The sequence below is a fragment of the Salvia hispanica genome, chromosome 1 (assembly GCF_023119035.1).
Source record: "Salvia hispanica cultivar TCC Black 2014 chromosome 1, UniMelb_Shisp_WGS_1.0, whole genome shotgun sequence".
Lineage (NCBI taxonomy): Eukaryota > Viridiplantae > Streptophyta > Magnoliopsida > Lamiales > Lamiaceae > Salvia > Salvia hispanica.
Window position 1 is genome coordinate 20,089,985 of NC_062965.1, and position 25,804 is coordinate 20,115,788.

The window sequence follows — 25,804 nt, forward strand, 5'->3', positions numbered from 1 at the left end:
GCAATGTCATAAGCCGTCGAATGTTCGAATCACTACCAATAGCGGAGAATCATTTTCTTTTACTTATGCTTTTCACTTCTTATTGTGCAATGAATATTGGATTTAATTTGAATTTCTTGTATTGACTATAAAGATTTTGATTTCATCTCCATTAATACTCAAGGACTCAAGATAATACCGTGATGGGATTAGAGGATTAGAAGGAATCCATGTAATATTTGACCAATTTTTTTTCATATGTAGTTTTTGAATAATCATGCTGAGTTGTTATTCAATAGTATTGTTGGATTCCTAGTCAATTAGTCAAGGTACAAAAATGAATAATACTTCGTATATATGAATAGTAATATTATTAAAGATAAGATAATTAAGCCATATGAAAATAAGAGTGCATTGCACACACGATGTTGCATACTTGCATATGAGTGTGCTCCCCTCGTTCAACTACTTACACAAAATAAACAATCAAATAAATCAACATTAATTTTTGGATAGACTGATGAAATAAAATAAAATACTCTACCTTACAATCTACACAAATAGATAATATAATGTTGAAGGCATAAATTTATTAAGTCTAAATAACTTAGGCATGTTCGTTTTCATAGGCTCCTATATATAGAAAAAAGGGTTATTCAACTTAACCCTAATTGGACTTAATTAGGGTCTAACTCTAAGACTAGGCCCGGTGTAGTCTTACTTTATTTCTCATTCCAATATAGTTTATTTAATTATTGAGAGTGTATATGATCTTGTACCAACATATTACATAGGTAATTAGTTAGTAAACGAATCCAACGGAGTAAAGATGCTAGTCAAATCTATGACAAACGAATTTAACATGTCTATGAATACGGAGTACTAACGAAATGACACCGTCCTATTAGACACTCCGTGTCCATTCTTATCAACATAAAAAATAAACTAGTGATTACATTATTAGTGTCATCAACCAAAAAATGCATTTGTCAAATACTCTATATTCGTTTTGCGTAAAGCTTTCTCGAGATAAAATTAAAAGATCAATTACTAAAATAACGGTAGTATTCCGTAAATCGCAATCACAAAATATAATCTTTTAATGCATGAGAAAGAGAGGGAGCGAGCCCACACAATTAATTAGCAGTTGCGTACAATGTTAGGTTTAAGGTTCCCGATTTCCAACAAACGAATCTCATATCCGATAAATAAAGACACTAGTCAGACAAACGCAAACACCAACCCGCCATACGCTCTGAATTCTCCACAAAGCTTCATCAAGATAATTTATAGTAGTACTACTATAAAATATAATTACTAAAATCACCATAATTAATTAGTAATATCACAAATACAAAATCAATATTTTCAATATTGTTAATCCATGAGAGAGAAAGAGCATTCAAGTGTTCATGTTGGCCTCAACCCAATATCCATCTGTCTGCCCCTCTGTCACTCCCCTTTATTATATTCTCATGTATCCCTTCATCCCTCTCCACATTACTTATATTACTTACATTCCTCCTTCCTCACCACCTCTCCTCCTCCTCCGCCGCAGCAGCACCAATTCAATCCTCCACCAATGACAATCATGACCGCCGCCGCTCCTCACTCCTCCGCCGACACCTCCCTCACCAAAGTCTTCGTCGGCGGCCTCGCCTGGGAAACCCCCAAGGAAGCCATGAAAGACCACTTCGAGAAGTACGGCGACATCCTCGAAGCCGTCATCATCTCCGACAAGCTCACCGGCCGATCCAAGGGCTACGGCTTCGTGAGCGATTCATCAATTTCAATTTCCACCGATCGCCTCCAATTCCGATCGGAATCGCAATTTTCTGATTTCATCTAATTAATTTCCCCTAATTTCTAGGTCACGTTCAAGGACGCCGATTCCGCGAAGAAAGCGTGCGAGGACGCCACTCCGATCATCAACGGCCGCCGCGCCAACTGCAACCTCGCCGTCCTCGGCGCGCGCCGCCCTCGCTCCTCCTCCACCGCCGTCGCCGCCGCCGCCAATCCGCCTCCTCAGCAAGGTAACTTAACTCTTTCCTCTTTTAATTTCAATTTTTTACGTCGATTCCGAATTTTATTGATTTCAATTTTGATTTTGTGAATTTCGATTTGTTATTAGGTGTGAATGTTGGACCGAGAGCTGCAGCATCGACTCCGCCGCCGCCACCTCCGCCGCCGCAGAATCATGTGCAGTGGTATTATCCGGCGGCGACTCCGGCCGCGGCGGCGCCTTTCCACCACCACAATAACCACCACCACCATCAAGCTGTTCCTATCTATGGATACTCACCAACCTACATTGCACCAGCTGACATGAACTATAATCATGTACGTATTTTTTTTATTAATAAATAAATAATTTTGAATATTTAAATATTATTTTTGCTATTTATAATCATATGTTTAGATCGAGTCGTTAAAATTTCAGTTGCATAGTGCTTTTTGATTTAATATTTAATATTATTCTCAAATTTTTGTGATTAGGTAAAGTAAATCTCGGATTTGATTTGAGAAATATATTAACTTGATTTTGATTTTATTGTTTTTATTAGGAAATAGTAGTAATAATAATAAGATCTCTGGCATATATACTCAATAAGTTGACAGGCTTTTGCATTGTATTTTTACAGTAATAATAGTAAGCATGGGCTTTTGTAGTTACCTTTTTTAATTAAAAATGTAGATCTACTCTTAAAATAGAAAATTTTGTGAAAATATTTGTATATTTATTTTGATCAATTATCATGTTTAATGTGCGTATATATCTCTGTTATAACTTATAAGCAATCGATAATTACTTAAATTACGTATTTGGGAAGCACTAAAATCATAATGATTGGTTATATTTACATTATCATTAATATCTTTATACTAAAAATACATTTATTATTGAAAAAATACTATTGTAATGAACCATTTATTTTTTATTTTTTTTTTTAATCATTTTTATGATTTGAAAAAATATTTTGTTTATATTTTAATTCAGCAGAAGGTGGGATTTACTGGTGGGTCCTACATGAATGGGCATTTCGGTCAAGTATACCCAGGGCAGGCTATGGTGGGTGCAGGTGCACTGATGCCGATGTACCCTTACTACCATTTCCACCAATCACAGACAATGGGCCTCCCTACCCATTTATACTGTCCAACTGCAGCAGGCCCAATTCCAACTGTCCCAGCTCTCATTTCTAAGCCCACTCCTCCTAATGCAGGTATATATTTCTGCATTTTGGCCCATTTTAATTATTACTCTTAATTATATTTACAAAAAAAAAAGTTATGTTCTTTACTAATTTTATTTATTACTATATAGCTAATTTTATCCTAACAGCATGCTTGTTAACTTTATATAGATAGTTAATAAAATAAAGAAGGAATCAGATCAGAGGAAAGAATCTTTGAATCACATGTTTCAAAGTGTGACCATGTGAGATAACTTATGGAATCATTAGATGAAATAGTAATTTATGTGCAACTTTTGTTTGAATATTGCTGATTTACAATTTGTGATTATATTATTGCTTTTGGATTATACAGTTGTGAAATGATATTATATGTCACAGTTTGCCTGGCTGTGGAATAAATAGGTGCAACAATTGGCCAAAAAATCTGAAGAAGTGGCAGATAGAGATGAAGAAAAATAAATGACAAAATATGGGAGAGTGTTGGCTGCTCAGAACAAAATTTATTATATCATCTGCAGTGGCTCAGCTTTTTTCCAATTTTATTTTTATTTTTATTTTTATTTTTTGTTTTGTAATTTTAGGAATCTAATTCATTCATTATTGTTACTATTCTTATTATTACTATTATCTGTTTTTCTAACCTGCATGATGCAATCTCAACTAGAGAAAAACAATGCAACCTCTGTGAACATGCAATGATTCTTCCCATTTTTAGAGATGAATGTTCACATCTATTAATTGAGCTTAAACATGCTTAATTTATATTTTGGGGGCTGATTAAAGGGATTGATTCATAAAGATGTCTACTTCTTCTATGAGATGTTATTTGAATCCATATTGTTAAGAAATTAAGCACAAATACAAAAAGCAAGAAAAACACAATAGCGAGAATCGGTTACACAATCACTCTCTACGAGATGAAGTCTAAGGAGATCAGAAAGCTAGGATCTCTCTCATAGAGAATCTCTTATGAATATATTGTGAATTCATCAGTTATAATGAAACTATCACTACAAAAATCTCGCGATTTACCAGTGGATATTGCTGCTACTAAACATAGTTTTATTTGAGTACTACAACAATTCCTCCCAACATTAAATTCAGACTCCATGAATCAATAATGTAATATTTTCATACATGCAATATTTATGTTGATAGGTCATACAATGATATAAGATTTCATATGATAGTGTGAGGTCTCATCGTGATAGTGAAGTATGAAATAATGACAAATCAAATAAAAAGGATAAAAACAACACATAACTTTACCGTAATATTTCCATCATTTATTATGTCTACACTAAAAGAGTGAAGAAATTTCAACAGTTCCAATCACAATCTATAGAAGGTTTCAACTTAAAATAATTCATATTTCATGATATGCTTTACTTGTTTTTGGAAGAGGGAGATGTGCAAAAATCTAAGCCCTTTATATACAAATGTATGATATACAAATTATTGTTTTAATTCAAATTCATATGTATTATCAGTCACGAGTCTCTTAAATCAACAAATAACGCCACATCACATTAGTAATGAAAAGGAAATATGAAATGAAAAGGGATACATGCAACAGAAATAAAAATAAATAAATGCGATATAATAATGTTTTATTAACATGATTACGCACCACATGATCATGTGAGTCCTAGTCATGATGACAATAACTGAAATTTTATGTCATAAAACTGAATTTTATGTCATAAAAAATCACATGAATTAGTAATGATTAATTGGCAACAAATTCACAAGGATCATTCATTAAACCTTGTACTAAATCACGACGTTGTTGGTACTTTTATATCATTAAAGATCTCTCAATATCACATTAATTAATAAAATAAGTACATAATTAAATAATGAAACCAACTCACTAGTGGTACAACTAAGACGTGAACAGCATGACCTAATCAACACGTTACAAATACACACACATAGAGATGCCCAAGGTTTTCGGTTCCGGCGGTTAATCGCGGAACCGTAACCGCCGGTTCCGGTTCCGAACCGTGACTTTTTTCTTGAACCGGAACCGCCATATTTTGAACCGTGGGCCGGTTCCGGTTTCAAATTTTACGAACCGAAACCGTGCCGGAACCGTGGGTTCCGGACGGTTCCAAACCGGAACCGTGAAAAATCGTCGAAAAACCGTGAAACCGAGCCGGAATCGTGAAAAACCGCCAGAAATCGGCGATTCGGAACCGTGAAAAACCGTTAAAAACCGCCGGAAAACCGGCGGTTCCAAACTGGAACCGGAACCGGAACTGGAACCGTGAAATAGCCTCACGGTTCGGTTCCGGTTCCACATTTCCCGAAACCGGAACCGCCGGTTCATAAACCGTGGACATGTCTACACACACACACACACATAATTAATAATTTCCTCTATTTTAAAAGGAAATAAACATAAAGAAGTAGCGGGCCAATCAAGGAATTTACTGGCCCAATTAGCATAACTTAGATTGAGTCCAAGACCAATGAAAAATTCTCCCTCCGTCCACCAAAAAAGCAGACATAATTACATATGATACGAGTTTAAATGTGAAATTAATAAAATAAGAGAGATGAAGAAGTAAAAGATAAATAGTGTCAGTGAATCGTAGGATCCACATTATTAATACTAGTATTTAAATATTTAAAACTTTTCATATTTAAAAAGTAGTCTAACTTTGGTAAACGTCCCAAAATGGTAAGCATCGTCTACTTTTTGTGGACAGAAAGGAGTAAAAAAGTATTGATCCAAAACTCTCAAACCTTCATTTTATTTTTTTAGTTCAAGAAATGTAACTTGACATTTGATTAGTAATATATTGATGCATAAGGGGAAAAAATTTAGGGATATGGACAAACATTAGAATTGAAATTAGTAAAAGTAATTTAGGTTGATTTTTATATGAAGTCACAAACAATAAAATGAAAATTGTGAATATAGTCATGCTTAGTGAAAAATAGTACTCCCTCCGTCCCACAAAAGATGTCACACTTGTGGGATGACACGAGATTTTAGGAGGTTTTGTTTTGTGTGTTAAATGGAGAGAGAAAATATAATTTTTATATTCACGTGAGAGAGAACTTTTTCCAAAAAGAGAAATGTGATATCTTTTGTGGGACAAATTAAAAAGGAAAGCGTGACATCTTTTGTGGGATGGAGGGAGTAATGAGATAAGTGAAAATTGTTGTTTGTTTACAAATAACGAAAATTTAGTCCACTCTTATTGATTGTGTTTCACTTATTTAAACATAAAATCGAATAGGAAGTTTTGGGCTTTTTAAAAATACAATACGTTATAAAGCTCGTGAGGAAATTTTGGGCTTTTTAAATATAGGAAGTTTTGGGCTTTTTAAAAATCGAATAGGAAGTTTTGGGCCCAACAATGAACAACATCTAATTTCTGCAATTTAGAAATTTTGAAGAGAGAGTGAGAAGAAGAAGAAGAGCGTGAAAGCAGAAATGAGTCCGCCAATGGAAGCCGCGAATACAGCTGCAAAAGCTGCTTACAGAAGCCTTCTCAGAGCGGTGAGGAAACACGTCGGCGAAGAAGGCCACAAATCTCATTTCACGGATTTCATCAAACACGAATTCCGAAAAAATGCCAGCTCCCAAAATCCCCAAAATTTGAAGCTCGCGCAGGATTACACCATATATCTCAACAGCGTCCACCATCAGAAGGTGATTTTCCTTTTCCTGTTGCTCCGTTATTGATACTGTGATCGTGAATTTCAATTTGAGCAATTTCTTATTCTGTTTGAACTGTAAATGTTTGTACGGAAAAGTGCAATTGATTGATGTGAGGAGTGATTGCTTGAATTAGACTTTCGTAATGATAGTTGTTCTTGATGGGGATTAGAGCAATTCTGTGATTTGCAGATTAGGTATTCGGAGAAATAATTAGTCTATTGGGGTATAATCTAATCAAATCGAGCTTAAAATTGAAAATTTTCGAGTTTGATTTCATTATTATCGTGTGGAGCTCGAGCTTAATTTATTGAAAATATTGATGATTTACCCCAAATTTGAAGCTATGGTTTTCTAAATTAATACGTTATTCGCGATCTCTTTCGAAAATCTAATATATTTGCTGAAGTCTATGACTTTCTTTTAGTAGATTTTACGAGTTAGCTCATGAGTCACGAGCCTGTAATTATCTTCTGTTCATGAGCTAATGAGCCGAATATTGGCAAACTCGAGCATGATTTAGTTATTTGTTAACGAGATTGAACAACTGTTTTGAAGCATGGAGCTTCGAATAAGTCTATGTCTTATTTTGGCGCGATTCTTTCGAGTATTAGTGCAGAAAATCGAAACTTCATGGGGCTTTTATGGTTGGCTCGACTTTGGGTTAACTTTCTCGAGTGTTAGCTGATTGGAGTTGGATTTGTTATCTGCCATTGTGTCTTTGTTTGAAAAGTTCATGTAGACGGTACATTTTGTCATTTCTTTCCAACGTGCAAGAGTGTATAAGGAGCGAGTATTGTAGGAAATGGTTTTAATCCTTTTGGTTCCGTTTTGTTTTATTAGCATTGATAGATTCGGTTTGGCTTTACCTTGAATAGTGAATACTGCTCAAGATGATTGAGCAACGTAGATATTCTTCTTATGGTTGTATTTTGGAGAAGTGCAACTTGTTCTAATATTTGGAACTCTTCATCGTACAGGAATTGCTCTTCTCGTACAATATCGCAGTGGATAGATCTGCTGAGATGAAAAAAGTACTGGGAAAATCTGCTTCAAGTGTAGGTCTTCAGCTGCCCGAAGTTTATCAGGCTTGATAGACGGTAAGTATGCTTCTCTCCATCGCAATCTCAACTCTAAGGCAGTGTTCAAGTTTAAAGATGTCACAATAGTCTCAATATTCCAAATTGTTTGAATAATCACCCTTCACAATCCCTGTTGAATATAGCTGCAGAGATTGAAATTTTAGCTTTCTGAGCTGTAGGGAACCTATTAGCCTTATTCGTGACAGTGTTTAGTTACTTCTTGTCTACACACAAATCTGGCTGTACGAGCATTTTACGCGTTTTTTATCAATCTTTGAGATGTGTAAATTCACAGTTTTGAACAATCTTTGCTTCATTCAAACTAATCATTCGAATTCGTTTTTGAGCAGTTGAACCGGTGAGCAAGGAAACCCCGTTGAGGGGCGAATCTGTCAGCCGTTATTGAGACCAACGAGTCGGTTGGAAAGTGGTTCGTGGAACCTATGTTTGATCTCTCGAGACATTGTGAACTATTTAAACCTCCTTTAGAAATAAAGAATTTTTTTTTATTGAGTGTTTTACAAATTCGAAAGAGGGAAAGAGATACAGAGATCAACTAACAACATAAAAGTGCAATCTTCAAATTACAAATTATGATCTCTCCGAGCAGAAATCGGTCGTTTTGATTGAAGAAAAAGGCTACTCATCAAACACGAACACTGCATTATTCTTCTTTACAAAATCATGCGTTGTATGATCAACCACCTGCACATCAACAAACCACACACTTTTATTCTCCAAATCAATCAAGAATATGCATTAATCCTAACCAAGAACAAGGCAAGCAACACACATACAACAACAAACTCCAGCTCAGTTGTTAAAATGCTTTCCCTCACAAACAAGAGTTTAGGTGCTCACATTGGTGTTGCTAAGCTCCAAGTTATAGAAGTCCATCGTCTTCTCAAGAAACAACGGCCCGGCATGCCAAGTGCCCCGGTCGAGCTTCAAGAACTTGGGACCCGAGACCTTGAAGACGCGTACGCCATCAACGGCCGGAGGGACGTACGAGTGCCCGCATTGTGATTTCACCGCATTCTCGGCTCCGGTTTCGCCTTGATCGACAAGGGACGGCCTCGCGACTCCGAGGTACCAGATGTGGCCCCCAATGGAGCCGAGGCACTGGGTGACGCTCGCGTGGTGAGTGATCGTCGAGAACCTTAGAGGCCTGTCCTCTAGATGCATGATGTAGAACCTGATCAAGAAGAATTGAATTAGCCCTTTGCTTGTGGATGATGGAGGACAAGGAACAAGTTATGAGAAGAAGAGTAGATTTGTCAACAGTTTTTATATAGCCCATCCGTCCACGACCAATAATCTCGTTTTTCCATTTTAATCCGTGCGCGAAATCAATCACCTTCCACCCTTTATAAGTTTGGCACACTACACTACTCCAATACATGTATGACACTTCAACTAGCAATGCTCTAACCATTTTTCTCTATCTTTTCTGCTTCAACTAACAATAAATTAACCAATTTTACATATATAATATATTATCACTAATAAATTGCTCCTAAGTTGAAATGCAATCTTAATTCCCTTCTACCACATATTCACTCAAATTGAGTAGATAATGTCCCCCAAAATTCAAGGTATGTAAACACATTTTCATTTACAACATGATTTCCATTCCTTGCCATCAAATTAAAGCATCAAACACTTCTGCAGCCAATTGAATATCACAAATCCCTAAAATTCCAATCAAATTCAATCAGAGAGAGAGATAGACCTAGGGATGCCACGGGACAGGTCGAGCTGCGCATCGAGGGGGCCGAACTCATCGCCGTCCGGCGACGCCTCGATCACCTGACCGAATTCGCTGAAACTCTCCGGCGTTGCTTCAATTGGTTGCAGCCTAATCGCCGCCGGAGAAGAAGAAGTCGCCGCCATCTGCCGACTGTATTCAAGGGGATAAGATCGGCGGCGGGAAGGGGAAATTGGTGGTGGGATGAAGGCGGATTTGGGCGGAGGGAGGGAGAGTTGTGGAAATGCCACCAAATTCATACGGCACTCTTCTACCTTTGCCACTACATTTTCCTTTTCTTTTATTTATTTTTTATTTATGTGTATTCATGAATAAAAACACTTTTTAATCCCAGAAAAATACACATCACACAAAGGAATTTTTATTTAAGTTGGATACGGTATTTTTTTTTAATTGAAAAAAGACTCTATTTTATCAACAAGTGAAAAGATCTCATCTGAATTATCTCTTGCATGTAGTATTAGTTTTAAATTAAATATCAGTGGATTGAGCTAGTGGAATACAAAATCTCTTTACCATTTATAGTAATTATGAAATGAGACTCTTATTTGCGAACGAAGGAAATAAGTATAAAAATTAAAAGGCGTGAAAAATAGAACTATAGTCTTGCAATCAAATTCATTTTCAGCCTAGCATGGATTGATTTATTTTGGGCCAACAAAGTCATAGTCCAACCCATCCAAATATAGGCCCAAATTTGACAAATAATCAATTTGTAATTGTATAGCAGCCCTAGAAAAAACAAAAAGAATTCATATATAATTAAAATTTAAATACGTACAAAAGTTGTTGAAAATACATGACTCATATGTTTATTTGTCTCAGCATCAAAACCAAAAACTTTTATGTTTTACTTTTAGAAAAATTAAATGTAAATTAGAGGTTCATTTAGCAATCAAGTTTTCTTGCAAAAATGCTGTTATTGTTGACACATGAATCTTATACATGAATACAGGCTACAACGATATATATGAGATTAACATGCTCTCAAACTAATTCATGCAAATTGTTCAATGAACCTTCAATACATAATATTTTCAAGAAAATGAACTAAGTATTTTGACTTTCCCCAAACTTTCATCTTGATCCAAAGGAAAAATATTGCCCATGTTCATAGTATATATCCAATTATCCATCTCCAAGTGTACGTGTGTGTTGTCAATTATCCATGTTGTTCGGGTAGTATTTTAATATTATTAATAGTATAGAATATTTTATGATACACATGAATAGTTTGAAAGACATTTTCGATGATTTTTCCTTTTAAAAATTTGATCTAATTTACAACAAGGGTGAAAGCATTAGAATTTAATTTGGAAACCATCATTCATTTTTCTATTTCCAACAACCAACCCATGCAAAAACTCGTGGAATTAATTAACAAGCTAATTTGTATTTTAGATAATTTATATTCAAATAGATAGTATTATATTTATTACATTAACTATTAACTAAACCACAATAGACTAATTTTAGTGTGAAACAAAATAAAGTCCTATAGATCTATTCATTGTAGAGATTTTATGGTCACCTATCAATTCAAATGGATTATTTGGGCATTAATATGCAGTAAGATTATTTCTCTAAGTAAACGATCGAATAATCTAAATGTGAAACAAATAGGGATGTCAATCGGGCCAGCCCACCGGGTTTCGGGCCAACCCTATTCGGGTTACGGGTCAATCGGGTGCGGGCTAACCGGGCTGTGATTTTTTCGGGTTATAAAAGTTCAACCCTAACCCTAAAAGCTCGGGTTTCGGGCTAGCCCAGCGGGCTAATCGGGTTGCTACCGATAAAATTAACATGTGTTCAATCCAATAAATAATGGTGAAAATTAGTTATATTTATAAAATGTAAAATATTTAATTATGATAAATTTGAGATATATGCTTAAACTCAAACATAAACATGATCAAACACAAATATTTGAGATTTATGCAAAATAAAACAAAAACATCAAGAAATTTTAAAGCATGTTTTAGAAATTTAAATATATTTTTTAGTGAATTTGAAGTTTCTAATTTATATATCTATTATTATGTTAATAAAAATTTAATATATAATTTATATATTTAATATATAAAATTGAAAGTTATTTTTTTAGTAATCTATATTATAAAATAACCAATGGAGTGTCGAATTAGAGTCAAATAAATAGAAGGATAGAAATTTTATCGGGTTTTCGGGCCAGCCCATCGGGTTTTCGGGTCTGGCCCTAACGGGTTGCGGGTTAATCGGGTGCGGGCTAATCGGGCTGTAATTTTATCGGGCTAGAATTTTTCAGCCCTAACCCTGTTAATTTGGCGGGCTATTCGGGCCGGCCCACGGGCTGCGGGCTACATTGACATCCCTAGAAACAAATAAAAGTCTACATATAATCCTTTATATGGTTGAATTAATGAGCTAGTTGTCGATCTAACTTATTAGGCATGACGAACTTAAGCATATTTTTCTCTCGACAGATAGAAATATAATAATTTGAGGTGGTCACTTTCATATTGATTAGTTAAACCTTTTGTTTTATGCTAATTAATAGGAGTATATAATTTGGCCATGCCAATTCATTCATAAAATAAAATGTCACATATGAATTGAATTGTCGTTTTCACTTGGATAGTAAATGATGAAACCATGTTTCTCACATTTGGCACTATTTCGTTGAATAAGCCGCTCAAAACTTAAAGAAACGTTTAATTTGTTTCATAGGAAACTAGCCATCAATCAAATCAATTACTCATTTCGTCCATAAAAAATAATTTCATTTATGAACGACACAAGTTTTAATGAAAAATTGGTAAAGTAAGAGGGTAGAAGAGAAAAGTAGAAAAAGTTTGAGAAATAAATTTTCCATTTTAAAAAATGAGACTGCTCATTTATTTTTTATGAATATCCCAAAATGACAAAATGAGACTAATTTTATGGAAGAATGAAGTAATATTATTTCTAATTAGATAGTTGTAAAATATCATTTTTTTGTGATGAAATAATATATATACTAGTTTCGTTGCATTTATATATGTAGGTCGCTTCATACTTTTACAAGGATTTAGAAAAATTATAGAGAAAAAAATTATAATGATTTTTTCAATATATATCTATAATTATTTTTAAAGTAAATTAAACTAATAGAATTGTAATATATGTAAAAGTAGTAAATTAATTATAAAATATTATTTTTTTCAATAACAAGCCTATAATATGGGATATAGAAAACAAGATCTAAAATAAATATATGCAAGAATGATATTATTTCATCTTGAATTCTGAGTTAATTAAGCAGCGTTTATTTTGTACTTCCTTCGTCTACAACAAATTTTGCACATTCCAAGTGATACAAATTTTAACTAGATGGTTGGAGATGGTATGATTTTCACTATAAATGAAAAAATACTCCCTCCATCCCATAATAGATGATATACTTAGGAAATTGCACGGAAATTTAGGAGATTGTTTTGTGTGTTAGGTGAAGAGAAAAAATATTATATTTATATTAATGTGAGAGAGAATTTTTTCTAAAAATGAAAATATGACATCTTTTATAGAACAATCTAAAAAAGGAAATGTGACATCTATTGTGGGACGGATGAAGATTACTAACGATGAAATATACTTCAACAACTTGCGTCCCTATTAACAAATACTGGATGTCGACTCTTATGTCACAAAACTATCAAAATCGAGCCATTGTTTTTTCTCACATCAAGGTCTTGAACGAAGAAAATGTGGAACTTCAATTTACCAAAGTCTATAAGAGTTTGCATTATTAAAAGAATAAAATTGATAAAAAATACTCCCTTGTCCCGAAAAGATTGTATCACTTTAGTAAGACAGAGGTTTTAAGAAATGTAATGAAAAGTGAATTGAAAAAGTTAGTGGAACGTGTGTCCTTTTATATGTTAGTTTTATAATAAAATGAGAGTAGGAATAAGTTAGTGGAATATGATAAAAAATGATAAAAAAATGAAATGGGACAAATTTTATGGGACTGATGGAATGATAAAATGAGAGAATTTTTGTGAGTTTATAAATGTTAAAGTTATACGATAATGCCTGGATGATACCATTAATAAGTATAGGAAAACCATAAAATTGTACTCCATCATACTGTGCATAATAACATGTTCAAAATTACATGCAATCATAATAATGTTTTCAAAATTACTTGCAAATTCTAATATTTTCAGTCAACAAGTATTACTAGTATTTGGATGCTTATGATAATTTTCACGCATAAAGCAAACTTACAGTCCATGGCTTTTGAAACAATAACACATATAGCTTTGACCAGCTGTTTCAATCAAATTATAAAAATTAATATTTCTTTTATTTCAAATTCTTGTTGGGGAGGGGGGACTAGCGTATCAAATTTATACATACCATGCATTTCTGATTGTGAAATATCCATCTAATTGAAAACATGGAATAATAGGATTCTTGAAGATAAGGACAATATAATAATCAAAGTTAGTTGTAGTAGGAAAATATATAAATAATTTAGCTGTGCATTGACATTAGCTTACCCCTAGTTAACATCTAGATTTAACATATACTTCCTTCGCCCGCTAATAGGAGTCCCATTTTTCTATTTTAATCTTTCCGGAAATAGGAGTCCCGGTTCACTTTTACTATAAATGGTAATAGGATCTCACCTTCCACTAACTCATTCCACTCACATTTAATTTAAAACTAATATATACAAGTAGGACCCCTATTCCACCACCTTTTTTCCACCCACTTTTCTTAACATTTTTTAAAACCTGTGCCGCCAAGAAATGAGACTCCTAATGGCTGACGGAGGGAGTATACTGATTTGCTAAAAATTTGATAAGCATCATGGTTTAATTTCCCTATAATATACTCCCTCCGTCCCCCATGATTTGTCACCATTTGACCCGGCACGGGTTTTAAGAAATGTAATAGAAAGTGAGTTGAAAAAGTTAGTGGCATGTGAGTCCTACTTTTATATATTAGTTTTATAATAAAATGTGAGTGAGAATGAGTTAGTGGAATATGAGATCCACTATCAAAAATGGTAAAAGTGAACGGTGACAAATTTTTAGGGACGGACAGAAATGGAAATAAGTGACAAATTTTCATGGACGGAGGGAGTATATAACTAGTACAAACTCATTCCACGAAGTTTAAGGAAAGTTGGAAGGTATATATAATTTTTGTCCAACCCCAATTGGTTTGAGGCCTTTTGGGAGTGACCCAAAATCAAATTCCGAAACCCAAAGCGGACAATATCAAACTACTATGCAATCAACAATTCGAACAAGAGGTATTAGAGCCAGGTCGAGTGGGGCCCAAGATGACTCAAGTTCGAGTTGGACTCGTAATGTCTCGATGTTATGACTGCGCCATCCGTGTGGGCTTCACCCAAAGCGGACATGTGATGATTGTATGAGAGTGATCCAAAAATAAATCCGTGTGGGTTTCATTCAAAGCGGACAATATCAAACTACTGTTGCAGTCGACAATCCGAACAATAACCACACAAAATAGAAAATTAAATTTAGCATACATAATAATATAGTACAAATATCACATCATTCCTTTATAATTATGACATCTATGAAATAAGGTTGAGTTTTTCTTCGTAGCTACATGCCCATATAGATAAAGGAAAGTAGAAACCTCTCAATCTCTCATACACACACACATATAATACTCTATATATAACTCTTGCTCTATACTCGACATTCTCATATACTACTACTCATAACAAATCCATAGCCAACCCCCTCCGATGCATCGCCCCAACACCGTCTCCGCCACCACGGCGATCCTCACACCGTGCGCGGTTTGCAAGACCCTCAGGCGCCGCTGCGCCGACAAATGCGTGTTGGCGCCCTACTTCCCTCCCAATGAGCCTCACAAATTTGCCATTGCTCACCGGATTTTCGGAGCTAGCAATATTATTAAACTTCTTCAGGTAATTCATTTATTAATAAAGAGTGAAAATTTTGTAAGCGAACTTTGTTGGTAAGACTCTTCTCCCCTCTATTTAATAGGTCGGGAGTTTGACTGATCAATTAACTCGATAAATAACGATTTATTTTGATAGTTTGGAGCTATATAATCACATGAGCTAACTAAATGTTATGCAGTTTATTTTCATATGTTGATGTTCCTATCTATTTCAACTAATAATTATATACTAACATGCATACACGATAATATGTGTGTGTGTGTGTGAATATTAATTTGATTAAATCTCATGATACTTAGAAATATTTATTTCATGAAGAAATAAGAGATAATCCCAGTTGCATGACTAAATAAATTTTCTTAAACAATATCTGTATACTTCATAATACTATATGTGTAGTATGGTATATATCACCAAATTAATTCAAGATTTTGTCATGGTCAATGGAGTTGGCACCCAATTATAAAACGACACATAATTTCTGTAAATTCTTACCATCAAATAGTACAACATGCATGAACCCAAAATTCAACTCTGATTTCATATAAAAGACAAAAAAATTTATTTACTAAATATTTCGAAAAAATTAGGTACGACGACAAGACACGCACATATTTGTATATGAGTATTATAATGTCATGCAAAATCTTGATTTGAAAATGCTTTGATCAAATCGTGATAAACACTTAATATTTAAATTTATTCTAATTAAAATTAACATATTTTGTTAAAAAATATTTTTGTTAAATTAGGAAATTCCAGAAGATCAAAGAGGAGATGCTGTGACCAGTATGGTCTATGAAGCCAAGGCTAGGTTAAGGGACCCAATCTATGGGTGCGTCGGCACAATTTGCCATCTCCAGAAGCAGCTCGACGAGCTTCGGGTCGAGCTAGCTCAAGCACAAGCTGAAGTACTGAACATGCAATGCCAAAATGCAAATTTGGTGGATCAATTTTGCCAAAACATGAAAAATAAAGAAGTTCATGAGAATTCATCACCCCTTGATGATGAAATGCAATACCATGGGAATCCTACATTTTTCTTTGATGAAGGAATGATGGGGAATTCACCCCTTTGGACATGATGGATATAGGAGAGAGTTCATATATATTGAAAAGAAGTGTAGTAATTACTAAAAAATAACCTCAAATGATTAGTTTGAGTATTATTATAATTAGTTGTTTATTTTCCCTTTTTATAATTGGTTAACTAGATTTACTACTGTCGTTAATTTTTCCTATAAAATAATTTGAACAATAAATTTTATAGTTTGGGATGTAACAATTGAGTGTACGTATTAACTAGTATGGTTAATTTTTTCTATAAAATAACTCAAGACAATATATTTCTTAATTAGTTTAAGATCTAGTAACTACATAACTGGATTTACTAGTATCTTTCATTTTTCCAATAAAATAATTCAGACAATACATTTCTTAGCTCTGGATGTAGCAAGCGCAACACTGAATTTACTAGTATCATTAATTTTTCCTGTAGAATCAGACATTAAAATTTTAGTTCGAGATGTAGCAACTGCAAGACTAGATTTACTATATTGCTAATATTTTTCTATAAATTAATCGGATAATAAATTTCTTAGTTCCGAATGTTACTACTGCATGCAAGACTATCGAACTTACTAGTACTGTTAATATTTCCTATAAAATAATTGGAACGATAAAATTATTTGTTGAGGATGTTGCAACTGCAAGACTCTATTTACTAGTATCATTAATTTGTTCTATAAAATAATTCATACAATACATATCTTTGTTCGGGAAGTAACATTGCAAAATTGAATTTACCAGTATAATTAAATTTTCATTCAGACAATAAATTTCTTTTTTCAATTGTAACAAAAAAAGGCGATTCCGTTGTCTTGGCGGCTTCCACACTCCGACCCGACATCATATGAGATGATTAAATCAGGATACGCTGTAGTCCGTTAAGGTGGAGGCCTTAACCCACCGACCGCCAGAAGCAAGACCTGATTTACTAGCATAGTTAGTTTTTCCTCTAAAATAATGTGGACAATAAAATAACTTTAGATTTCTCGATGTAGCATCAAGAGTGTGTGGGGCCGACTTGAACTAGGAGAAATACTCCACAACCTATTTTTAAAGGAAAAAGAGGGCATATATCATATCATTAAATTCAAAATATTAGTCATATGATATGATTGAAAATATATTTAAGAAAATTGTTGTGTGGGGTTGCCTAATTCTATCATTTCAAGAATCTTTTTGCTCTTATTATTTCCTCGTCAAATTTGGATCGCCTTGACATTAACCTTTGTTTTATGAAGTGATGTTTATCATGTGTTTGAAGTTGAAATCCCAATTCGTTAGTTATCTATGATTTGATGTTTGGAATAAATAATTTAGTTTAAAATTTACCCTGGACAAATCAATTATCGTTTAAGAATTAAATCTTGATTAAACTTTTAACTCAACTATAACCCGTGTTAGATGAACCATTGAACTAATGACAAAATAAATACTCCCTCAGTCCCACAAAGATTATCTCACTTTAACCAGGTATGATTTTAAGAAATATAATGAAAAGTGAGTTGAAAATGTTAGTGATAGTTTTATAATTAAATGTGAATATGAATAAGTGGAATATGAGGTCCACTATAAAAAAAAAAAGGTAAAAAGTGAAATGAGATAAATTTTATGGTACGGACAGCAATGAAAAAATGGAGCAATCTTTATGGAACGGGGAGAGAGTAATTATCATTTGATTCATATCTAGTTTTAATCATCAACCAAATCTCAAAAACATATAAAGAATATGTGTAGAGAAGGGCGTTTATTTAGCCCATGGCCTTTCTCATGAGCTCGTAGCCGGCGAAGTTGATGGCCCCGAGCGGAGCCACCCAGAAGAAGCGCGGAACGGCCCCTCGGAACAACCCAAGGGGGCCTTCATTGCGCAAAATGGAGAGCGCGACAACAGAGATCGTCGTCAGCTCTCCTTGGAGGGCTGTCATCATCCTCGTCTTGATCACGTCGAACGGAGTTGTCATGACGGCAGTTAGTCCGCCTGATACGGCTCCGACCACGACGGTCTCCCAAGGCCCCAGCTCCCGTCCCAGAAGCTTCTGGACCGCCTGAAATGGAGCACGGGCGTAAGTGAACAAAGCCGAACATAACTCGGCTCGTTTGGACAAGCTCGAGCTTGGCTCGTTTGATAATAGACCGAAAACGTTTTTCCCGAGTCGTGATGCGAAAAGGCAGGAAAGAAATCGAATTTGAAAATAAAAACTCTACCTTCTTGGATTCGGCATAAAGGCCGGATCCAGCAACGTAGAATGGTAGCTCTCGACAGAGAGTCATGCCAGTGCCGCGAAAAAAGCCGCCTAGACCGTCCTGCTGCCAGGTTCCGACCAAAGCTTCCCCGACATGGTTGAACTGGCCCGCCTGTAACCTTGGCTTCAGCACCTCACATGGGATTCGCATCGTTGTTCCCAGAAAAGTCCCCAAGAACGACCCCGCAGATTCCACCTAAACGCCACGTTCAACATTAAGCAGACGAGGTTCTCTGTTAAAGAGTCAATCAAGGGTAATATCGACCGAAGAAGATTCTCACCTGCAATTCTGGAAGTGAAGGAGCTACGTTTATCAAGGCGATCTTGGTCACTTCGCAGATTCCAGTTCGCAAGCCATGACTGCGTAGCTGATTAAATTTAGCATCCGGAAATAGAAAGAAATCGCGTAAAAACTAATGGAGAAAAACTAGCTCGAGATTATACCTCAAAAATTGGCCTACGATAGCTGGGATGGATCCCAAGTATAATCCGCGGAGTCCAAGCTGAGGGAGCTTCGACATAATCTCTATGAAGGATAGTGCAGACGAAGCTTGAACTTGCGTCTGTTCAAACCAGTCGGAACCAAGAATTCAGACAACGTGTATTGAGCTAACAACACTCTACACAAATGAAGGTTTTTAAGGGGAAAAGATGGTGTACCGTGTCAATGATAATAGTATGCATATACGTATATATAGGCAAGAACAGGCGATACCTTAACCATGTCGATGGGATGCATTAAAAGCGTAGAGAATGAGCATGAAATCCCTCCAGCCAATGCTGTTTTGATAACACTATCCCTTTGTATTTCAGCTCGAGGGGGATCAGAAGCATCAGCTCTTGTGGAGCTGTTTCCTCTGTAGATAATCGTAAAGCGTATTTAAGTCGTAAGCCATAGCGAAAATGAATTTAACCAAGAACGCAAAATTATCATCACTACCGTGGCGTGGATTTCCTGGAAGGTGGTTCGAAGGGAGCAACATTACGAAGCTTCGAAAGTGTGCGTAGGATTTAGATTCTTCGTAGCTTGCATTCAGATAATGCATCATGGCCGTAGCATTATCTTCAGTAGCTAAAAGTCCTGCATTCTTCAGCGACGCCAAAATCTCATCTTTCTGGGGCATCCCGAGCTTGCTCAAGCGTAGGCTTGTGTATGCTCGAAGAGAAGTAGTTTCTTTCTGTTCCATCACAGATAAGAATTCGTTCCATCCAAAAGATTTTGAGAACAGACGGCTCCTAGTACGCTTCATGAACTCCTCTGCGTATCTCCTAGGCAGGTTTCTGTTTGCCATAGTGATTTCGAGATAATCCAAGGTAACTTTCCCATCGCCATCTCTGTCCAGCTCGTGGAATAACCGTTTTCCTGTGGAAAGAAAGTTCCGGGATTATGAGCTGTTGCTGTTGCAAGATTGTATAAAACATATCATTGGTAATCACTTGTTTCTGCTAAGCTAACGAATCAAATGTAAAATATCACTTTATAGCGGAAAGTATGCGCGTTTATTTACAAACGTTCCATGCTTTCGATAACAAGACCTTAGTATCTAATAAGTTTAACTTCGTTTCCAAATCTAGGAGTGGTCCACTTTTCCGGTACCAAAAGGTCGCATTAGATTTTGAAAACGAAGTCAACTCATAAGGTATTTATCCTTCGTAATCAAAATCTTGGAACATTCCTCAATGAAACGCATCAGAAAGTAACGTTTAGCGAAAGCTCAAACACAACTAATGAGAAACAGGGCTCCTCCAATCCAAACTGTCTAAAGTAAAGCTCATCCTCAAGAAGTTCTTGCATTTTGTATCACGACATTCTGCAGCTCGACAGCTCTATTTCTATTAACTAACATCACGCGACACTATAATGTAAGTTCATTAACAAGCCAAGCAAAAGAGACGTTGAATCAAAACATCAATATCCACATCAAGCAGAAAAGTAATTTCAATCAAGCAAAAGATGAGATTGAAACATGCCTTCAGCTTCAGTGTATCTGAAGAAATGCTGCACCGAGAGAAGCTCTTTCTCGTCTGAATGATCTTCCTTCGAAAATCCCCCTATTGGAGGTGAATGCTCAACCAATTCTTTCAATGTCACAAATTTGAAACAATGAGCTCTCAACAACTCATTCTTATCAACGTTGTCACTACTTGTACTACCACTACATTCCTCTCCTCTCACTCGAGAAAACCTCAAATTCGCAAAAAATCCACCCCCGCCTGCTCGTCTACCCTCTGAAACCTTCAACTCATCCTTGCACTTGTGATCTTGAGCAAACACATGGAATTTTGGGAAATGGCTCAACTGACAACTCAAGAACCTCATCAAATGCTCAAAAGGGAAATCTTTACCTTGTTCGACATTCGATTTCTTAGGCTTAATTTCACCAAACACCATCCCTCCCACTTCCACTCTCTCACTAGAATCACCAATAAAAGAGCTATCTTTACCATCAGCTAAATTCAAATTCAAATTCAAATCAACCCCTTTCCTGTCATCAAAATTGCTACCCACATTCTTCAAAAAGCATTGATCAAAATTCATGGCTAAGTTCTGAAAAGGGACTGCAATGGATCACTCTCTGCCACCATCATGACTCAAAATCAAAGCTCAAATTCCACATAAAACTCAGCAGCTACAAATGCAAAATTAACACTTTCTTTACCTCAAATCAAGCAACCATCAACATCTCAAGCCAAAGGGGGCTGAAGCAGCTTTGAGAGAAATCTGAGATGTAGTCAACGATTTACAGTGGCACTAGGTGTAGTGTGTGAGATTGGGTGCTAGAATCAAATGAGCGCACATGGATAATCATTTTTATTAGATAAAATGAAAGAATCAAATGAGTGCACATGCTGCGATTGGCCAGGTTCTTGAGATTCTACATTTCGAATCAAGTGTTTCGGCATCATTGTTGAGTTATTTATGAATATGAATCAAATGTTAATATGTCGTTCCCAATAATGTTTTGTTTTGATACCCACATAAAATATGGAAACAACAATTGGATTAATAGAATAAAAATTCCTACTAATTAAAATTTTAAAATACTTTACCAAAAAAAATAAAAAAATTAAATAGTCCTACTTATTATAAGCTCAAATTTGATTTCTAAATAAATAATTGTAGAACCACATAAAAATAATTTATAGTGGGAAGTGAAATTGAAATGTAATTAGTTAAGAGTGAAGCTACTTTTAGGGGATAGTTGCATATAGATAGGAAATATAGTTTGGACTTTGGATCGATAATCCCGTTACAAATCCAAAATTTCAACGATTTAAGTATGCGATTTATTATTTGAGTATTTGCAAGCGATTTAGTATTTGAGTATTTGCAAATAATAGTATCATCATTCAGATTAATCAAGGATGGGATCATGCTTTTCCTCCCAAAGTCAGCCCATTAATAAACCCATCATTGTTAAGCAGGTTATAAGACGTCAAAATCTATATTACATTATTGTATTGTATTGTATATTTACTAATGAATTGCAACATTGCAGAGCTTCGATCGGCGGACAGAGTCGAGCTTCTGTGCGGCGCATTGCGGCCTTGGCGCCGTGCCTTATGGTAATAAGGTTTTCCAAAATAATGACGGCGATGCCACCGACCACAACACCGATTTTGATTGCTACTGTAGTGCAACTACTACGGCAATCACCCTGCTTAAACAGGTACACTACACCCTTGTTCATGACTCATCAATTACATATTATGTCTTGCCTTCGGTTGAGATTATTTTGCAAGTATTCTATAGGGTGAAGATCTTACAATTGCACAAATTGCGGAATCGGGAGCTGTACTAGCCACGAGAGACAATAATAATGCATTAATTCCCGTGCGCCTGACTCTCAATCGCAGACGTAGTCGTAGATTATCTGAGCCCGAGCCACGCAATCGCAATGATGATCAATACATCGTATCCATGCCTTTTATCACCCGGAGACGCATCACGGATCGAGACGAGTTTGTAGTCTTAGCATCAGGCGGGGTAACTAACTAAGTAACATCTCTACCTATTATCCCTTTAATTGTCTACTACTTCATTTTATTTAGGAATAAATCTTAGGTTTTGGACGTGCTCTCGAAAGAGGATGTGGTAACTATCGTGGCCAATTGCCCTAGACGCTCGGATGCAGCTCAAGCATTAGTGAATGCAACAATTAGAGCATGGATCTATAAGTATTCAACTTCAGAGGTTGATGATTGTGCAGTGGCATGTCTCTTTCTCAACCCAACCACCGATTCAATTCAAGCTTCCTCATAATTGTTGCTGTTTTTACCAATATTTTTATTATCTTCGAACATTATGATTTCTAAAAATCACAACTTATTTAGAGTTATGGTTTTGTTTTCGACCATTAGAAGTTCTTGAAATAACAACTTATTTGGAGTAATGTTTTATTCAGCAATTTTTATTTTATTTTTTTTCCCTTTTGTCTATATAATACAACATCGATTCAGATGGGAAATTAATTAAAGTAATTAAAACCTGACCCCTTGAAAATGTGAGAAAGATTACTGTTATTCATTTTAGGATTAATATATCGTTCGATAGAGTAAATTCGTCCTTAATATATTTTGGGGGAGTAGTGTCGATCACTTTTTCATGTAAAGCCCAAACATTTACAACAAGGAAGTCACAATTTAGATGAGAGTTATGTTATTCATGATCTCACCAGTTTTTTTTATCATCATTTATTTCAAAAATTATATACTTAGAGATTTCAAAGGTTATATGGAGTACTTGAGTTTTTAAATTACACGGTAATGTCAATAAATACGTTAAAAAAATCAAAATCAGTAGCAATTGATGCCATGTGGCGCAATCGGATTGGCCTTTGTCGTTCAGTATGGACCTAGCGGCGATCCCCATTGGTGGCCCATACACATCTCCTTGCCATTCCTTTTGCCATGCCACAGGCATTAGATTGTTCCCGCTTATTTTTACATTATTTCAACTATTTTCAGCTTTAGCTAAAGATCAAGAGATGCTAAACTTTCGACATAGACATCAAGATATGAAATCACCACCAACTTCATCCAAGAATCACTCACCCCATAAACCTTCAACACCCACACATCCATATTAATCTTAGGGTAGTCACACATCACACAAAGGCTCCTCCCAATCACCCCTAGAGATGGGACGAACCGGCCATCTAAGTAGCTTTGTTCACTCACAACTCCACGAGTTACGTTTCCCAGGTCAAAAGACACAATCTCCCACTTACAAACTTCCTCCCCTAATGAAGGCTCCCACTCAGAGGCAGACCCATGTTGGGGCATGGGGTCCCTTGGAAACCCACCCATTTTTGATATTACTATGTATATATTATTCAAACAACGTTTAGCAAGTACTGCTGCAACGCAGTTGGCCTAGTAGCTGCACTATTAACCTTGACATTGCAACGTTATATTAATTCATTGAGTGAACTACAAAAATAGTCCCTGGACTATGCGTTTATCTCGCCAATGAACCCTGGACTTTAAAAATATCCCCAGACAACCCTGGACTAAGCGTTTATCTCGAAAATGGTCCTTTTTCACTGTTTCGTGACGAAAATACCCTTTTAGGGGGTTTTGGAGGGTTTGGAAAATTTGGTCTTTTTACATTTTAAATATGATATTATTTCAGTTATGTACTAAATCTGATATTATTTCAAAATTATCATTCTTCTTCCCTTTTGTCATCCTTCACTTTGTTTCTTTATTTCAATATTAGATTTAATTTTATAAAATTAAATTTTAAATTTTGATTTTTAAATAACAATAATTTTTTTAATTATTAAAAAATATTATGAAGTTGACTAAATCGTGTTATATGATCTATTTATAATTAAAATTATTAAATATTGATTAAATCTAAGGTGTAGTCGTACCTTATTGATTAAATATTAGACACTATGAAATAATGATTAAAACTATTCATTTATTATTTAATAGCCCGATAATACCCTAAAGATAACCGTTATCTTTAGGGTTAGGGTTTTTAAAGTAAGATTGAACCACTTGCCAAAAGAAGGATAGATTGCATAATTGGTGAAAGTGAAACTTTCATTAGTTTAGACCTTAGAGATTTGTACTAATATTTTAGACTTTTAGTTGAAGTAATTTAGTAATTAGACTTTTGAAGAAATTGAATTATTTTTGGTTTTATATTAAAGCTTTGAATGGTGATTTGATTTTAGACATGTCTAATGTTTCTATCATAGTATTTACTTATTTGAAATTTAAATTTGTATTATATTTCATACGTAGTCATTAAAAAGATGAGAAATGTGCATAGTTAATTGTTTAGGAATTACAAAAATGTACATTAAATTATTATATTAGATGACTTGCATTGATGATAATCGAAAACTAGAAGCTTAATACCATTGAATAAGCATAGTACACAACTCAAATTATGCCTGCGGGTATGGGTACTCGTAACTGCAGGGTTCGGGATACCCGATGCGGGTACGGGTCGGGGTTGGGTAGTACTATAATATTGGACATATTGGGTTCGGGTACCCGCAAAATCGGACACCCCTAACACATCAATCACTCTCCAAGAATCACCCCTCAAACTATAGATCTTCACCACACTCTCATACCTCCCACCATTGCAAAATCCAGACAAGAATCCACAACCTTATAATCATCCTTAGCTTCAACATATCCAAATCCATACTTAATACTGAACAAGCCCCTCTTCAAATTTATTGCTAGTTACTTGGCGTTACTAAGTATGGATCTTGTACCGAAAGTACCTCCATAATTTATTTTTTTTTTTGTGACGTTACTTGTTCTAATTTATTGCTAGTAATTTTTGCTTTGATTTCTTTTTTTCTTCTTGTTATTCAGGCTTATCTTTTTTATCATA

General features: G+C 35.2%; 6 protein-coding genes across 9 annotated transcripts; 4 read left to right on the forward strand and 2 right to left on the reverse strand.

Moving 5' to 3' along the window:
• The first annotated feature begins 1,497 nt into the window (after positions 1-1,497).
• On the forward strand, positions 1,498-3,892 carry LOC125216548 (probable RNA-binding protein ARP1). Of its 4 annotated transcripts, none has more exons than XM_048118305.1 (5): positions 1,498-1,750; positions 1,850-2,012; positions 2,111-2,319; positions 2,978-3,203; positions 3,555-3,892. In XM_048118305.1, exons 1-5 carry the CDS (start codon positions 1,562-1,564, stop codon positions 3,572-3,574), a joined length of 807 nt encoding a protein of 268 aa, XP_047974262.1. In that variant the 5' UTR covers positions 1,498-1,561; the 3' UTR covers positions 3,575-3,892. The 4 variants fall into 4 exon arrangements, with proteins under 4 accessions (XP_047974262.1, XP_047974249.1, XP_047974270.1 ...); XM_048118292.1 differs by having other exon boundaries at positions 3,579-3,892; XM_048118313.1 differs by having other exon boundaries at positions 2,981-3,203.
• A 2,685-nt stretch (positions 3,893-6,577) lies between these two features.
• LOC125193216 lies at positions 6,578-8,440 on the forward strand. The gene is made up of 3 exons (XM_048091011.1): positions 6,578-6,843; positions 7,830-7,949; positions 8,282-8,440. The coding sequence occupies exons 1-2, from the start codon at positions 6,625-6,627 to the stop codon at positions 7,941-7,943; spliced, it is 333 nt and encodes a 110-aa protein (XP_047946968.1). The 5' UTR covers positions 6,578-6,624; the 3' UTR covers positions 7,944-7,949; positions 8,282-8,440.
• Positions 8,416-9,973, reverse strand: LOC125193128. Its single transcript, XM_048090903.1, has 3 exons — positions 9,664-9,973; positions 8,793-9,126; positions 8,416-8,636 (listed from the first exon to the last, which is right to left on the reverse strand). The coding sequence occupies exons 1-3, from the start codon at positions 9,936-9,938 to the stop codon at positions 8,571-8,573; spliced, it is 675 nt and encodes a 224-aa protein (XP_047946860.1). The 5' UTR covers positions 9,939-9,973; the 3' UTR covers positions 8,416-8,570.
• Positions 9,974-15,448: 5,475 nt separating this feature from the next.
• LOC125189420 (LOB domain-containing protein 1-like) lies at positions 15,449-16,716 on the forward strand. The gene is made up of 2 exons (XM_048086704.1): positions 15,449-15,634; positions 16,384-16,716. Exons 1-2 carry the CDS (start codon positions 15,449-15,451, stop codon positions 16,714-16,716), a joined length of 519 nt encoding a protein of 172 aa, XP_047942661.1.
• Positions 16,717-18,308: 1,592 nt separating this feature from the next.
• Positions 18,309-21,796, reverse strand: LOC125201881 (calcium-binding mitochondrial carrier protein SCaMC-1-like). The gene is made up of 7 exons (XM_048100171.1): positions 20,911-21,796; positions 19,877-20,302; positions 19,655-19,794; positions 19,384-19,502; positions 19,221-19,299; positions 18,902-19,135; positions 18,309-18,741 (listed from the first exon to the last, which is right to left on the reverse strand). Exons 1-7 carry the CDS (start codon positions 21,476-21,478, stop codon positions 18,448-18,450), a joined length of 1,860 nt encoding a protein of 619 aa, XP_047956128.1. The 5' UTR covers positions 21,479-21,796; the 3' UTR covers positions 18,309-18,447.
• A 432-nt stretch (positions 21,797-22,228) lies between these two features.
• Positions 22,229-23,213, forward strand: LOC125201879 (probable protein phosphatase 2C 18). The gene is made up of 4 exons (XM_048100168.1): positions 22,229-22,365; positions 22,440-22,610; positions 22,694-22,927; positions 23,006-23,213. Exons 1-4 carry the CDS (start codon positions 22,306-22,308, stop codon positions 23,201-23,203), a joined length of 663 nt encoding a protein of 220 aa, XP_047956125.1. The 5' UTR covers positions 22,229-22,305; the 3' UTR covers positions 23,204-23,213.
• Positions 23,214-25,804: the final 2,591 nt, after the last annotated feature.